This window comes from Malus domestica, chromosome 17, assembly GCF_042453785.1.
Source record: "Malus domestica chromosome 17, GDT2T_hap1".
Classification (NCBI taxonomy): Eukaryota; Viridiplantae; Streptophyta; class Magnoliopsida; order Rosales; family Rosaceae; genus Malus; species Malus domestica.
The window spans coordinates 22399128-22414596 of NC_091677.1; the positions used below are offsets into that span (position 1 = coordinate 22399128).

Consider the following 15469-nt stretch of genomic DNA (forward strand, 5'->3'; position numbering starts at 1 on the left):
ATAATACCATATATACTTAAAAAAAGTTGAATTGAAATCCCAATTTCCAACTGAGGTGTGAGGAGGAGGTTGGCCACTTGTTTTTTGTTTTTCTATTTTCATTTTCTGTTTGTCCAAAGGGGTACAAAACAGGTCATGGCCCGGAGATGACAAACACGACGATCTCGGGTTCCGATTCAATGCCGCCTCATACGGCTTTTTTTTTTTGGGAATTGTTTTCAATAACAACACCAAACCTGCTCCAACAATTTTGGTCTAGCAATAGGTGGCTGCTTCGCTGTTTTGGTTTGTATTGTGAAAGAGCAAGGTGCCGGGCAAATGTGAGGGAGAAGCTGGTGTTTGGTTTGCAAGAATAGTAGATATGTTGGTGTTAATATTGCCTGCGAAAATATGTTGTTTCGACTTGTATGGTCGGTCTTACGATATTTGTTTATGTAAATGAGTCTGGAATGTTCGAGTTCAAAATTTTCTTTCCACAAGTTAATTGAATTTAGAGCATATCTAAATATGTTGTTTCAACTTGTATGACCAGTCTTATGATTCTTGTACGACACAAAAAAAGCGTGCACATGTACAATTGTGAAAGTCAAACTTGTGATGCACACTAGCTACATGAATAAAAATAGTAACATTTTGCGTAAAATGTATATTTGTGGCCGAGTTTAAAAATCTAGCTAGTCTACATACTTGCATGACTACATGGACAAAAACAGTAAGAGTATCCATAAAATGTATAAAGTTGATTGCAAAAGGAATGCAAGGGTATAATGATATTTTGCGTAAATATATATTCATATATTAGAGGATGGGACATAAATAGGAAAATTAAAAAGTTCCACTATTTTTATTTTATTTTTCAAATTAAGAAGCATCTGGTTGCTTCGTCAAGGTAGTCTATTTTTTTGGAGTCCAAAAAGACTTACCGAGTCATTTTAGCCTCCATAGCCATTATTGTGTATGCACAAGCGTCAAAAATTGAACAGAGGACATTACCGTGTGAAACATTGAAGATTGATTGTGGTCAACGAATACCATATAGGGAAAGAATTGTGTAGTCCTAATTATCTTCCTCGGACACTTACCTGAGCTTCTGTTCTTATCCGTTTGATAAAAATCCCATGGTCGTAATATAAAGATCAAAGTTAAAATTGAAAATATAATTTTTTTTCTTTTAGATGGAAGTTTCCTGCATGTTTCACTTCCCCTCTTTACTTTACGTCTCAATATCCTCCAGCAATTATTCAGCAGCCATGGATGAGAGGGAGAGATAGAGATCGAGACGGGCGATATTTAAGGGTGAGAATCAAACTCAAGATGTTGAATACTTAATTAAATAAGGGGTACCCTTAAATAAGCTACAAGTCCATCGTTGGTTGAATTGAATGCTTGAATTTAGGTGAACTGTTATGTCTTCGGGCCATTGGGGCCAAGCCCGTCTAAGCTTAATTGTTGCTTATAGATAATTATTTGTAAAAATAGTGTTTATTAATTAGCTTATATGCTTCATGTATTCTTGGAACAATATGGGTTCACAATTTTAGTTCCATAGCTTTGAATACAAAATGATACGACAAATTCAAAAACTAGTTCCCGTTGTTACACTCGTGTAACTTTATTAACAAAAAAGAAAAACATCAACCTTGTTTTATGAAACTGGCGGGGTGAGCTAGACCAGAGTAAATGAGCATCCAACCATAGCTTAATCCGAGTGACGCCATTTTTGTCTCTGACTTGACGGGTCATAGACTGTATTCTGTGTTACAGTTGCATCCCAAACTTGTTATATGAGAATAGTATGATATTTATTATTTCGATAAACTCGTTTTCGAGTTGCAAATTTATTGGTTCCTCCCATAGGCTCTGTTTACTTCTCTTCCAACCCAAAACCCAGCAAAAGGCCAAAAATTTCAGTGGGTATATATGTTCTATGTTGGGTCTGCAACATCTCACATCGATCAACAGAGAGAAAGTGATATTCCTTATATATACATGTTCTCCTCCATTTACTACGAGACCTTTTGAAACCTCACTGGCTTCGAAGTTCATCGGAACACCGAAGTTAAATGAGTTCGAGCGAGAACAATCCAAAGATGGATGATCCACTAAGAAGTTTTTGTGTTTTTCCATAAACAAAATCGTGCAAGATGAGCCTAAAGCAGATAATATCGTGCTACGATAAAATCAGTCTGGAATGAGACAGGGTCTGCGTTGCCGTGCTTGGTGTGTACTGAGGGGAGAAGTGCTGGGTCTGTGTTGTCGACACACCATCACAATATTTCAGTAATTTTCTGGGTCACCAAAATTATTGTATATATATAATTTTAAATTAACTTGGTCGTTGCTTGGTCTTACACACCAGTCCAAAAACAAGGCTAATTTGGTAAATTCATCAAAACCAGAAGCAGCAGAAAAGCCAGCCTCTTCCCTTCCCTCCCAAGCCCACTTAAACACCATGACCCAACCACTCCCACCCTCACCAGAGAAAAATGCGTGACAGAGTCCTTACCATAGGTAAATGAAAGTTGTGGCCCTCCCTCAGCCTGCGGTCAATCAGTCATCCCTCCCTCAGCCTGCGGTCAATCAGTCATAGCTTGTCACATCTTTCATAAGTTCATAGGTTCAACTGGCGTTTCCAAAAAAAAAATGTGGAAACAAAGAATTTTGTTATTGCCAGAATCCAAATAAAGGTTTTACATATAATATTATTGTTTGTGTCAAACGATTATCACTTACTAATTATCTCCACTTCTTAAAGTTTCTCTTTCCACAAGTTAAGTGAATTTAGAACATATCCAAATATGTTATTTCAACTTGCATGACCGATCTTATGATTCTTGTACGATACATGAAAAAAAACAGTAACATTTTACGTAAAATGTATATAAGTGATCGGGTTTAAAAATTTAGCTTCTTTACATACTTGCATGACTACATGGACAAAAACAGTAATAGTATCGATAAAATGTATAAAGTTAATTGCAAAAGGAATGAAATGGCATAATGGTATTCTGGATATCAGTGGACTGAGAGGGATAGTGGTTGGTGGGATTAAGTTTTAGGTTAAGGAGGTTTTGCACCAGTATACAGTTGCGGTCACAATGGCTACATGTTTTTTGATTTTCTGTTTTCCTTTTTTATTTGTCCAAAGGAATTTTTAGTACCTATTCCTACCAGCTGCTGCGTTTGAAATCCTATATTTACAGCTATAGTCACTCACTCACTCCCTCCCTCCCTTCTCTCTTACTCACTCCCTCTATCTCATTCCTCTGTCCCTCGTCTCTGTAAACTCGCTCCCTCTATCTCTTTCCTCTCTCCCTCTTCTCTGTAAACTCGCTCTCTCTCCTTCTTCTTTCTCCCTCTTCTCTCTTCCACCTTTCTGAAATGGAACATCCCGAGTTGGCTAACATTCTACCTTTCGTTTACGGAGGTATTATCCTGCTTTTTATTCTATATACTTGTATTGTTTACTTAGGACAACCTGCAGAGGATGACAACCTGCGGAGGGGGAATGCTGCTCAGTTGAGCGTCATTCCCCCTCCGGAGGTTGTCCTTGAGCGTCATTCTCCTCCTCCGCAGGTTGTCCTAAGTAAATAATACAAGCATATAGGATAAAAAGCAGAAAAATACCTCCGTAAACGGAAGTTAGAATGTTATGTCGTTGATATAATTTGTATTTTTAGTTTTCGAATACATTTTTATTTTTTTATCAAATACAGTCAAGGATATGTTGTTGATATGATTTGTATTTTTAATTTTTGAACACATTTTTATTTTTATTTTTTCAAATACAACTGACGGCATGTCATTGATATGATTTGTACTTTGGAATTTTTTTTTCAAATACAGCCGACGACATGTCGTTGATATGATTTGTATTTTTAGTTTTCGAATACATTTTTTATTTTTTATTTCCAAATACAGTCGACTGCATGTTGATATGATTTGTATTTTTGGAAAGAGAAGCCTATGGCCGCACGAACCAGTAGCAGGAAGACAAGAATAGAGAAGAAAGGAAGATTATAAATCCGTTTCATTCCTTGGCCGTCTTCATTGTGCCTCTCCTATCTTTGCTTTCCCATTCCATTTCCTTTCCTTTTGCTTTTCTGCGGCATTTCGTCGAGCAGGTTTTCTTTGATGTTTTTGTTCACAAATTGTTAACACTTACAACAGACATGTATGGTTCATCTTATTACCCGTTTTAAATTTGTGCTTTTCTTTTAATTACAGAAACCATGATCAGATTGTTTAAAGTGAAAGAAAAGCAAAAGGAAACAGCTGAAAACGCAAAGGAGAATGGTCTCGTAAAGAAGCAAAGTGCAGGAGAATTGCGTCTTCATAGAGGTAAATATGATTTTAGGATGTATATATGTTATGATTTGTTGCAATGTGGTACAAAGTTATACGCTTACATGCATATTAAGTTCCTAAATACACGTTTAACTCCAACGTACGTAAAGGCAAGGTTTCTGTGTTTATTTTAATTCCTTCAACCAGTCCTTCAATTGTATTATGACACAGAAATCAACGCAATGACATTTTAGGATTCATATTGCCGATCCTATTTAGTGAGAAAAGGCTTTGTTGTTGTTGTTGTCGTCCTTCAATTGTATTATGATGTTGTCTTGTAGATATAAGTGAGTTGAACATGCCAGAAGAATGCAAGATTTCATTCCCCAATGGAAAGGTTGATTTGATGGACTTTGAGATTACCATTACACCTTATCGGGGATATTATATGTAAGTAACCTTTGATCTGAAGCTTCATTTGGCTCTCTATACGTTGTTTGGATTTTGCAACTTCGATGTCATCTTGCTGACACCGACATTTTGTACCTCTTGTCGCAGGGGTAGTGGGTTTGTCTTCACGTTTAAAGTTCCCGCAGTCTACCATCATGAGCCTCCGAAGGTCAAGTGCAAAACCAAGGTAACGAAACCTTAGTTATATCAGAACTTAACTTTCGTGTATATTGGTTACGATCCAAACCATAATATATATCTGGTGTTGTATAATGCATACCATATGTGCAGATCTACCATCCCAACATCGACTTAGAAGGAAACACTTGCCTTAACATTCTTCGGGAAGACTGGAAACCTGTCTTAAATATAAACACTGTTATTTACGGATTGTATCACCTATTCACGGTATCTTTGATCGCAACACAAAATATTTCGTGACCTCAAACAAACTATCCGTTTTGTTTTTTCTAGGTTTTATTTGGATGTGTACCTGTTGTGAACTCAAATCCTGCATTTCTTCATGCAGGAACCTAACCATGAGGACCCCTTGAATCAAGAAGCAGCTGATCTTTTGAGGGACAATCCAAAATTGTTTGGTTTGAACGTGAGAAAATCGATCGAGGGAAACATATGGGTGGGAGGGGCCCATTTTCCTGGGTGCAAAACGGGTGACTTCTACTGATTTGGTTTATCTAGGGTTTTGCTTCTTCGTGGTCCAACCATGGTTGTATGAGGTTGAAGGTTTGTATGTTTTTTGGGTGTTTTCTGCATTTCAGGTGAGTACTTGGTGGGGGATTGTCTGGTGGCACATTTTCAGCCCATACTTGTAGCAGGAGAGTGTGTATTAGTGTAATTTTGATCTTCCTTCCATTAATAAGATGGCATCATGTTAAGGCTTGGTTTTGACTTGCTATTTCAATTTAACTGTCGTGACCTTTTTTTGTTGATGGTTCGATAATTTGGGGATGCAGTTATTAATAAAACAACAATTCAACATATCGTGTCTCCCAGTTCAACCTCAATCATTTACGGTCTTGTCTTGTGGCAAATTTTCAGCCCATAATTTGCGGGTGCATGTATAAAATCATAACTATTATACGTATGATTTAGCATTTTGCTCATTCGGAGTATTAGATTAAACTCATGAAAACATAAAACTTCAGAGAAATGGGACTACATAGTGGCAGTGTCCCAATCCCTCATGCATCGTCATGTGCTTTAATTTACTGACATAACATTTCATGATTAGTTTAAAACATCATCACTTTAGCATGTTAGTTGTATGCGAGTTCTTCTCCCAAAGATGCATCAATGCAAATTGCAATCAGTTTTTCAGCATGTTTGATCCATATCCCGTAATTTTGGGTTGGGCCTGGTGAAATAGGCATTAAATGTTGGAATTCAAAGCCCATTATCTTACCCAAAAGCCGTTTTCCTTCTTCCTCTTGTGCAACTCAAATCCCCATGAACACTGTTATTTACGGATTGTATCACCTGTTCACGGTATCTCTGATCGTAACACAAAATATTTCGTGACCTCAAACAAATTATCCGTTTTGTTGTTGCTAGGTTTTATTTGGATGTGTACCTGTTGTGAACTCAAATCCTGCATTTCTTCATGCAGGAACCTAACATCGACTTAGAAGCGGGAGCTGTTGCTGAACCGAAATCAAATTCATCACAGTATGCTTCCATGTCTTTCAATGCATCTTTATAGCACCGTTTATTTTTCTAATTCCATTTGTGAGATGATATGGTGGCGATCAATTGTCAATTTAGGACAAAAATCAACCTAAAGATAGTCAGGTTCTTAGGAATATGATGCATCAGGGAAAGCAATAGAGATATTTTTATGTCCTCTAGGTTTATGTAACGAAGATTATAGATCCCGAATGCATAATTTGCATTTTTACATAGTATGCTGTTCCTACCACCTGATTTCCTTTGTCTTATTTATTAGACATAGCCCTAAGTTTTCTGGATTTTGCCCTAGGAATAAATGCTGTATTTCTAGTGCATTTTATGAAATTGATAGGCAGTGGAAAAAATCTTAAAGGTTATGAATATGCATTATTTGGTCTTTCAATTACAACTTGCATCTTGTACTTTTATTTTAAAGTCATCAAGAGACTGTAATTGAAGGGATTGAGAATCCATGGACTTTTTTTTCTTCATTTTTCGGGTATCATACATAAAATGAAAAAGGTATGATACCCCAAAAATGAAAAAAAAAAAAGAAGTTCGTGGATTCTCAATCCCTTCAATTACAGTCTCTTGATGACTTTAAAATAAAAGTACAGGATGCAAGTTGTAATTGAAAGACCAAATAATGCATATTCATAACCTTTAAGGTTTTTTCCACTGTCTATCAATTTTATAAAATGCACTAGAATTACAACATTTATCCCTAGACAAAATCCAGAAAACTTAGAGCTCTACTATGTCTCAAAAATAAAATAAAAAAGGAAAGCAAGAATGCGAAATTATGTACAATCTTTTATTACATTCTTATTTAATTGATTACATTCCTATGTTGTTTGTGCTTACGAAAAGGCATATCCCGTTGAAGGTAGGGTCGAAACCGAAACTGCATGGTTAATCGCTAAAAGATGTTTTCTTGTGCGGAAGAAATTTCATGAAATTATAGCAGTCGGTATGGAACTAGTCGTAGGAAAAGTGCAGTTACTAGTATGATAAAAGATTTGAGTTTTGCATTAGGCAGTTGTTGAGATGCTCAGACAAAAGCGGTGAAAAATTATCAAGGTGACACAAATAATGGGGATGAGGTAACAATTTTCTATTTTTTTTTTTGTCAGCACCTACTTTTATTTTTTTGAGATAATTATTTTTTTTCCCACTTTATTTGTTTTAGTTGATGCGAGCAAATAGTTGGTACCTAATTTTGCCCAAATTCATCACAAGGTTCAACCATCACAAATGTTGGAAGGTTGTGAAAATTTGCCCAACATACTGAATTATTAAGTGTGTTTTTAACGTTGTTCCAAAGGAGACGACGTTAAAAGGTGAGACTGACAAGTAGAGTGGTTTATTTTATAGAAGTCAAGTTGAGTATGCAAGGAACTTCAGATTGATAAAAGAGATTGGGAAGCTATGTTCATGAAGGTTGACGACAAAGCATCGCCGAACACACAAGCTTTTTGTAGGCACAAATTAAGGAAAGTGACAAGAAGAAGAAATCTTTTATGTGATGAGGCACCTCGAACCTCAGTGAAGACGAACCTAGCATCACAAATTGGTTTGGGTACATATAATTATTAGGTTATCTTATTAGATTTTTAAGATGTACCCCTTTTTATTTGAGAAATAAAATTTAATTATAATGTTTCATTGATTTATGAAAAAAAACATAATTTAACAAAGCACTTTAATTAAATAATAGAACTATATATTAAACAAATAAATCTCGAATAGTTACAACAATGCCGTTTAATATTTACTTCTCATTACTTGGGCTTTAATTAATATAATTGCATATTGCATCCGCTATATTAATTGAACATAGCACCAATTAATTAAGTTTTGCTCTTTATATTGTTCTTTTACACTTTCTGAACTTACAGTTATGTGAATTAAATCTTTGAAAATATATGTGCCCCGGTTTGAATCCCCAAGCATGGTGTCGTAGGTTTGGTATATGCGTTCAAGTTCAAATCTTTTTTCTCATAAGTTATATGAATTTGGAGTATTCATCAACTTACATGGTCTGTCTTATAATCCTTGTGCGACATAAATAAAAAGTGTACATGTACAGTTGTGTTTTAAAGTCGAGATCTTGATGCTCCCAAGATACATGAACAAAAATAGTTACACTATTCATAGATTGTACATAAGTGATCGGATTTAGATTCATAGATTGTCTCTGTTAGACTAAAAACTTGAGGGTTTTAGAAAATTGGAGGTCTTGTACGGTAACACTACGTGCACCATTCTACTTAAGTTAGGGAAAATAATACTAATACCTTTGGATTAAGCCTAATGAAGTAGGTTCGAGGTTCATGGGTGGTCTTGCTTTAAGTTGATTATAGAAGGAGTGCAAAGGTATTACTGGTTTTTTGGATATTCAGGATAGAACCACCCGTAACTCAGCCGGGGGGCGGGAAATGGTTTTTGGATATTTAGGGTGTGTGAATAGTTGACAGAGAATACTTTAGGGGTGTGATATTCCCACACCCCATTTTACTTCTCACGCATACCTTTTTAATTTTCAACCGTAAGATTGGATGAATTGAAGAATATCAGCTGACATAATTTATCAATGGGTGTGTGAGAAGTAAAATGAGATGTGTGGATAGCACATCCCATACTTTCTTGTACCGCACATATAAATTGATAACCAAGTGTTATTATATAAGTAAATGAACACTTCAAGGCACTTGCCATTTAGTATGGTTGTGAGTTTGCTAGGCTTGCATAGAATTATTGTTGAATCAGATTCTAAAGAGAACATTTCTGCTTTGGCTCATGATATGTCCTCTGGCCGCTAGGAGGCTTATCCTACGTTGACTAAAATCTTAAGGCTTAAGGATATCTTCCAATCATGCCGCTGGTCTTGGGTCCGAGATCGGTCAATGTGGCGGCGAACCGCTTGGCGTCGAGAAGTAACACGGAGATGTGCGGGTCTACTTGGATTAGCCGTCCCCCATCGTCGTTGGTTCATATTTTGAACAAGGATGGTCTCCCTTGTCCCCCATAATTGTATTTTGGTAGTGAAAGGGGTGACGCTTGGCACTTGGTGCTGTGTCTTTAGTCTGTACTCCCATCTTCACTGCTTTCTATTTTTCTCCTCTGGTTGTTGCCTCCTGGTAGGCTTCCTTGTGTTTTAGCTCCGGCCCTGGTTATGAATTTATCCAGTTTCTCAAAAAAAAAAAAATTGGACACATCAGCACTTCAACTCAGTGGGAAACCAGAGGTTTAGTCAGCTATATGACTCGGTCCACTAGGCCTCTTGACTTGGGCTGGATCTTGTAAAAGTTGATGGGGCCTCAACGTGGGTTGTGTCAAAGCTTTTACACACTACAGTACTTGAGCAAATAAAATGTTAGGATTAGATGCAACATGCGGGTTTGGAACCCAAGTGATTGATTTAGGTTGTATGTTATTTTTTTTATGAACTTTGGTGTGGCTTAAGGTAGCTAGAGTAATGTACAAACATTGTTCTCGTTATATTTTAAAAAATCTCTCCATGTTAGCACGTGTGTTATGATGGATAAAATCGTAATAGCAGATGGAATTTAACAATGTTTTCAAGGAGACAATAATACGATATCTACTTGAATAGGGTTAATTGAATTCCAGATTTCCAATTGAGGAGTAAGGAGGAGGTGGGTCCCAGTGACCCTGCCAATGGGTGTAGGATTTTCTCCCTTCCTATTACCATCCCATTACATCCGCTCCTCTCACTCTTCTTTTTGCCTTATTTTCTATATAAAATTTTCGAAACAAGATATAAAGATGGCGTAATTGCAATCGTTTAAATAAGAGGTGATGGAAGGGGGGAGAGATTAGGAGGGGAGTTCCTACTCCATAAAACTTGGACTCAGCAAATGTCACGCCTGTACAGCAATTGTTGATGGCAGATCACCGACTGCTTAGAAGCCGGACTTGTCTTTGTTTTATAGGCTCAGGCGCAGACGGCGTGTCTGGCTCTGATATGGACAAGGATTGTCTGCCCTCCATTTCCAGTGCCCTCCCCGTGCCCTCATGTTTGTGTAATCACGGTTAAGCCACTTCAACATTTTATATTACTATTCATTTTTGTCTTATTATATATATAAAAAAAAATATAAAATGTTGACGTGGCTTAACCATGACCACACAAAACAGAAGAGCACGGGGAGGGCATCAGAAGTGGAGGGCAGACAATTCTTATCCCTCTGATATGCCATGCTGCAGGCTATAGATGTCCTAAACCCTTTTTTTGGAGCTTTGTTTTTTAAGAAAACTAATGAAATGTTTGAAAACTTTGAGTTTTAATCATACAGACAAAATAGAAGGTAAAATAAATAATATCATAATTGATATTTTAGTGTAAAAATGTAATTTTTCGTTAAAATATACAGTACCGAGAGGTTTTCTCTAAAATTTGTTTGTTTTTGTTGTTTGGGGGTAGGGGTAGACACCCCCAAGCTAAGACTAAGACTGGACAATATCAGCTTTTGTCCTACACTTTTGGTACGATGTAGGCAGCTTATCTCCTCAGACTATGACCTCGTTGCTTTGGTCTGTGGCTGATGGGTGGACACGTCCAATTGATACAAATTCGTTGACTATGATGGATCAAGAGTGGAGCATTACAATGGCCGTGATTTCGTTCACCTGCCAAAAGATTTTGCATCTATGGAGTTGCTTTTTTATTTTTTGGAAGGAAAAGTCGACATCATTAACTTGAAAAATTATAAAGAGTTATAACGAAAAGATCATAGTACTGTTTATTTTAACGAGAATTCACATTTTTATACTAAAAAGTCAAACTTGATACTATTTATTTTACCCTTTATTTTGTCATCATCGTTAAAACTCAAAGTTTTCAAGTCATTTTCATTAGTTTTCCTAAAATTATATTGTTTGTTGAATGAGAAGGTCCAGAATAACATTTGGAGGCTCCTCAATCCAAACTACAAGCCTAAACAAGAAACATGTTTAATAGCCGATCCTTGGCATAAGGTCATGCTTGGAAAGACCTTTAGGAGTGGTTTGGGAGTGAGGTGCTTAAAAAAAAACACTCATGAAAAAAAGCTGTAAGGGTTTTAGGTGTTTGGTAAACTAAAAAAAAAGGCTTATTTTGGAAGCTGCTGTGAGAATAAGCTGAAATCAAAGAAAAAAGCTAAAGCAGCTATTTACAGCTTTGGAAAACTAGTTTTTTTTCAAAGCACACAGAGTTACAGTGCTTCTTTAACGAAAATACCCACTATCAGACTGCTTTTTTTTCCAAAAGCACTTTTACAAAAAAATTTACCAAACACTCAGCTGATTTATTTCACAGCCGCTTATTCTCACAGCAGCTTTTTGTCAAAGCACAACAATACCAAATCAGCCCTTAGTTACACTGAGCCACCTAAGACTAAAGGATTTCGAGTGTTCAAACTGGAATGTGATATTGATGCTGGTCCACAATGGATGGAGGTTGTTGAACTTGGTGGTCGGGTATTATTTGTGAGCAACCACCATTCCGCCGTATATTGTACTCTATGGTCAAAAGGTAGAAAAAAAAACAATATTTATTTTGACTTTGATTACTCGTGTTATGACTCAACCGGATGTAACTATGGAATATTTTCCTTCACAAATAAGAGTATTAGGCATTTTAGTTGCCCCAAAAGTCGTTCTTGGTCGCAATTGTATACCACATCTTTATGGTTCGTACCCAATCTTTGATAGGCTAGTTTAATTAAATTTTGTTTTGTTTCCTTTTTTAGTTGGAAATATTTGCTTTTTTATTCTTATTCTTATGAAAATCGTTTACTTCTCAGACTTATTTGCACTTAATACATATATAACTAATGTGAATATATGTATTTAATACAATCTCTTTTATAAGCTAGATAAATTTAGAGCATCTAGATATTATATTAATTTGCATGGTTGATCTTATAATCCTTGTGCGGTATAAATAAAAAGTGTATATGTACAATCGTGAAAGTCGAATTGTGATGGTCCCGAGCTACATGAAACAAAATAATAAAATTCTAGACAAACTGTATATATGTGACCGGATTAAAATATAGAATACAGTAGCGTTCAGTACAATGCAAAAACGTCAAAGAGCCTTGCACTCTGTTCTAGCAAAACCATTCCTGATTTCATATATAAAATGAGGTACATGAGAGATGTAGTCTTTGTACTCTTTTCTAGCAGCCAAACATACAAAAATGGACTTAAATTAATGAGATCCCAACAAAAGTAGGCTTTTTAGCTAAAATGATCACTGAGATTTGCATAACTCATCACTTTGATACCTAAGATTTGAAATCAATAGAAGTGGTCTTTGAGTTTGTCCACAAGCAATCATTTTGGTCATTCCATGAAAAATTGTGTTAAATAAGGAGCAAAATGACAAAAATACCCTCAATTTAATGAACAATGACCAAATGATTTGACAAAAAGTAAGGGTATTTTTGTCATGCTAGGCTCAGTAACCATTTGGATTATAGGTCTCATTCTGTCACAGTTTTCGATATGCCTAAAAGTACGAAAATACAGATAAATAGGATTTACCATTATAGTAATAACTAATCTCCGAGCTCAAAGACAAAAACCAAGACAACATCAAATTGTCTAGAAAATTTTTAGTGTCATGAGAATATCTCAAGTACACTAAGTGTTGAATACGTAAAAAAAATTTAACAATTTATATTATAACACTTTGTATCCTGTGCCGTTTTCGTGACACACTGAACACTTCCTCTGAAATGGGCACATTGAACACTTCCTCCAAAATGCCAGCTAATGACTTACCTAGACGTGAGAAGAACTCGTTGAGTTCTCCTAACAAGTCTCCAAGACCAAACCCCCGATCATATACCAAACCTAAAACTAGAAGATGGAATTCAGTACACACAATCTATCTAATGGAACTGTTAACTACGTTGCAAAAGATAAAAGATTAGTTCAAAAGAAGATGATATAGAGAGAAACAAGAGAGAGATTGAAAAGGAAAAATGAAAGCTCTTGAATTGATTGATCTTTATGATACAATAGGTCTAGCATAATATGCAAACACACATTACACCAAATGTTATAATGCAATTCGTAGATTCTTTTTTTTTTTTTAAGTTTCCAACTAATTGAGTTATTACATTTTGTTGTACCAAACATTGTTCCTGATAGATTTTCAAAAATCTCTCCAAATTATCATGTGTGTTATGATGGATAAAATTGTAATAGGAGAACTGTCAAAATCGTAATTGGAGATTGAATTTAACAATGTATTTAAGGAGACAATTATACCATATATACTTAAACAAAGTTGAATTGAAATCCAAATTTCCAATTGAGGTGTGAAGAGGAGGTGGGAGGAGGAGGTTGGCTACACGTTTTTTTGTTTTTCTATTTTCATTTTTTGTTTATCCAAAGGGGTACAAAACAGGTCATGGCCCGGAGAGGACAAAGACGACGTTCTCGGCTCCCGGTTCAATGCCGCCTCATACGCCTTTTTTTTTTTCTTTTCTTTTTCTCTATTTTTTCAGGAATTGCTTTCAATAACAACACCAAGCATGCTCCAACAATTTTGGTCTAGCAATAGGTGGATGCTTCGTTGTTTTGGTTTGTATTGTGGGAGAGCAAGGTGCCGGCCAAATGTGAGGGAGAAGCTGGAGCTTGGTTTGCAAGAATAGTAGATATGTTGGTGTTCGGTTAGAGAGGTAAGAATGATTAAAATTTTAATCATTAAATTAATTTAATGTTGTTTAATATATACCCCTCTTACGATTTTCAGTGTTTTAACAAAACTCCCTAGATTTTAAGAAGAGAAATTTTATTTGAGCTCAAATAACTTCATACGACTTAAAACCAACTTTAAATGTGGATTTTTTTTTGTTATTTTTTTGGTTGTAATTATTTCATAATTATCATCAAGTAAAAGTTGGAATTAACAACAAAACTAAAATTTATGTATAAACTCACATTTAGTAATCAAACCTACTTCGCTCAATATTTATCATACGTTTTCTAGTGTGTTAATATTGCCTACGAAAATATGTTGTTTCGACTTTCATGGCTGGTCTTATGATATTTGTTTATGCAAAGGAATCTGGAATGTTGGAGTTCAAATTTCTCTTTCCATAAGTGAAGTGAATTTAGAGCATATCCAAATATGTTATTTCAACTTGCATGATTGGTCTTACAATTCTTGTACGACATAATAAAACGTGCACATGTACAATTGCGAAAATCGAACTTGTAATGCGCACGAGCACATGAACAAAAACAGTAACATTTTGCGTAAAATGTATATACGTGACTGAGTTAAAAAATCTAGGCTAGAGCTAGGCTTTTGACAAACGAGAATTAACTTTTCATTTTTATAATTGAGTAGACAACTATCAGAAATCAAACCATTTTGGTATCCGAATAAGTTGGGTGCATACTTTGAAAAAATTTATATCAGAAATTCCTAGTTATCAGAATTGCAAAATGCCATTCTGACTTTCATTTTAACTTTTGAAAAAACATTCAGATTCAAAATATTTGTGTACAGATTCAAAAAATTTATTGTCGAAAATTAGAAATCCATTCCGACTTAACTCCTAGTTGAATCTTATTATTTAAATCATAAAGATATCATAAGAGTTGAACTCTAGCTTACCTGAAATAAAAAATTTCATCTTTATCACAAACCGAATGTTGTATCCACCATTAGCTATTCATGGTTGGAACATCAAAAAAAATAGAGATAATTAGTAAGTGATAATCATTTGACACGAACAATTCATAAGTTAGTTATCATTATCCATTCTATTTACGGAGCTATTTTCCTCTTGTTTGTCTTGTACGCCTGTTATTCTTACCGTAGAACCACTGGAGGATGGGGAGGGGAATGGTCAGCAAGGTCAACAAGTAAGCCGCGATCAACAGGGGCGGGGCGATCGTGGCCGTCATCAACAAGCACGCGGTCGTCGTAGACGAGATCAACAAGATGTCGGCAAGGGTGGCAAAAAGCGGGAGTTGTTGCTGAACCGAAAATCAAATTCACCACAACAACAGTATGGTT

At 35.7% G+C, this 15469-nt stretch overlaps 1 protein-coding gene and 1 long non-coding RNA gene across 2 annotated transcripts; both read left to right on the forward strand.

Moving 5' to 3' along the window:
- The first annotated feature begins 3982 nt into the window (after positions 1–3982).
- Positions 3983–5633, forward strand: LOC103454845 (NEDD8-conjugating enzyme Ubc12-like). Its single transcript, XM_008394439.4, has 6 exons — positions 3983–4124; positions 4228–4341; positions 4629–4737; positions 4846–4924; positions 5029–5145; positions 5267–5633. The coding sequence occupies exons 2-6, from the start codon at positions 4233–4235 to the stop codon at positions 5420–5422; spliced, it is 570 nt and encodes a 189-aa protein (XP_008392661.2). The 5' UTR covers positions 3983–4124; positions 4228–4232; the 3' UTR covers positions 5423–5633.
- A 726-nt stretch (positions 5634–6359) lies between these two features.
- Positions 6360–8088, forward strand: LOC139193709 (uncharacterized). The gene is made up of 2 exons (XR_011578154.1): positions 6360–6423; positions 7459–8088. It is a non-coding gene; the product is annotated as an uncharacterized lncRNA (long non-coding RNA).
- Positions 8089–15469: the final 7381 nt, after the last annotated feature.

What these genes read in the sequence shown, in the direction of transcription:
- LOC103454845 (XM_008394439.4), top strand. Translation starts at nt 4,233, where the DNA reads ATGATCAGATTGTTTAAAGTGAAAGAAAAGCAAAAGGAAACAGCTGAA. An exon ending in AGAATTGCGTCTTCATAGAG is followed by an intron (nt 4,342 to 4,628) that starts GTAAATATGATT and finishes GTTGTCTTGTAG; the next exon opens with ATATAAGTGAGTTGAACATG. An exon ending in GATTGTATCACCTATTCACG is followed by an intron (nt 5,146 to 5,266) that starts GTATCTTTGATC and finishes TTCTTCATGCAG; the next exon opens with GAACCTAACCATGAGGACCC.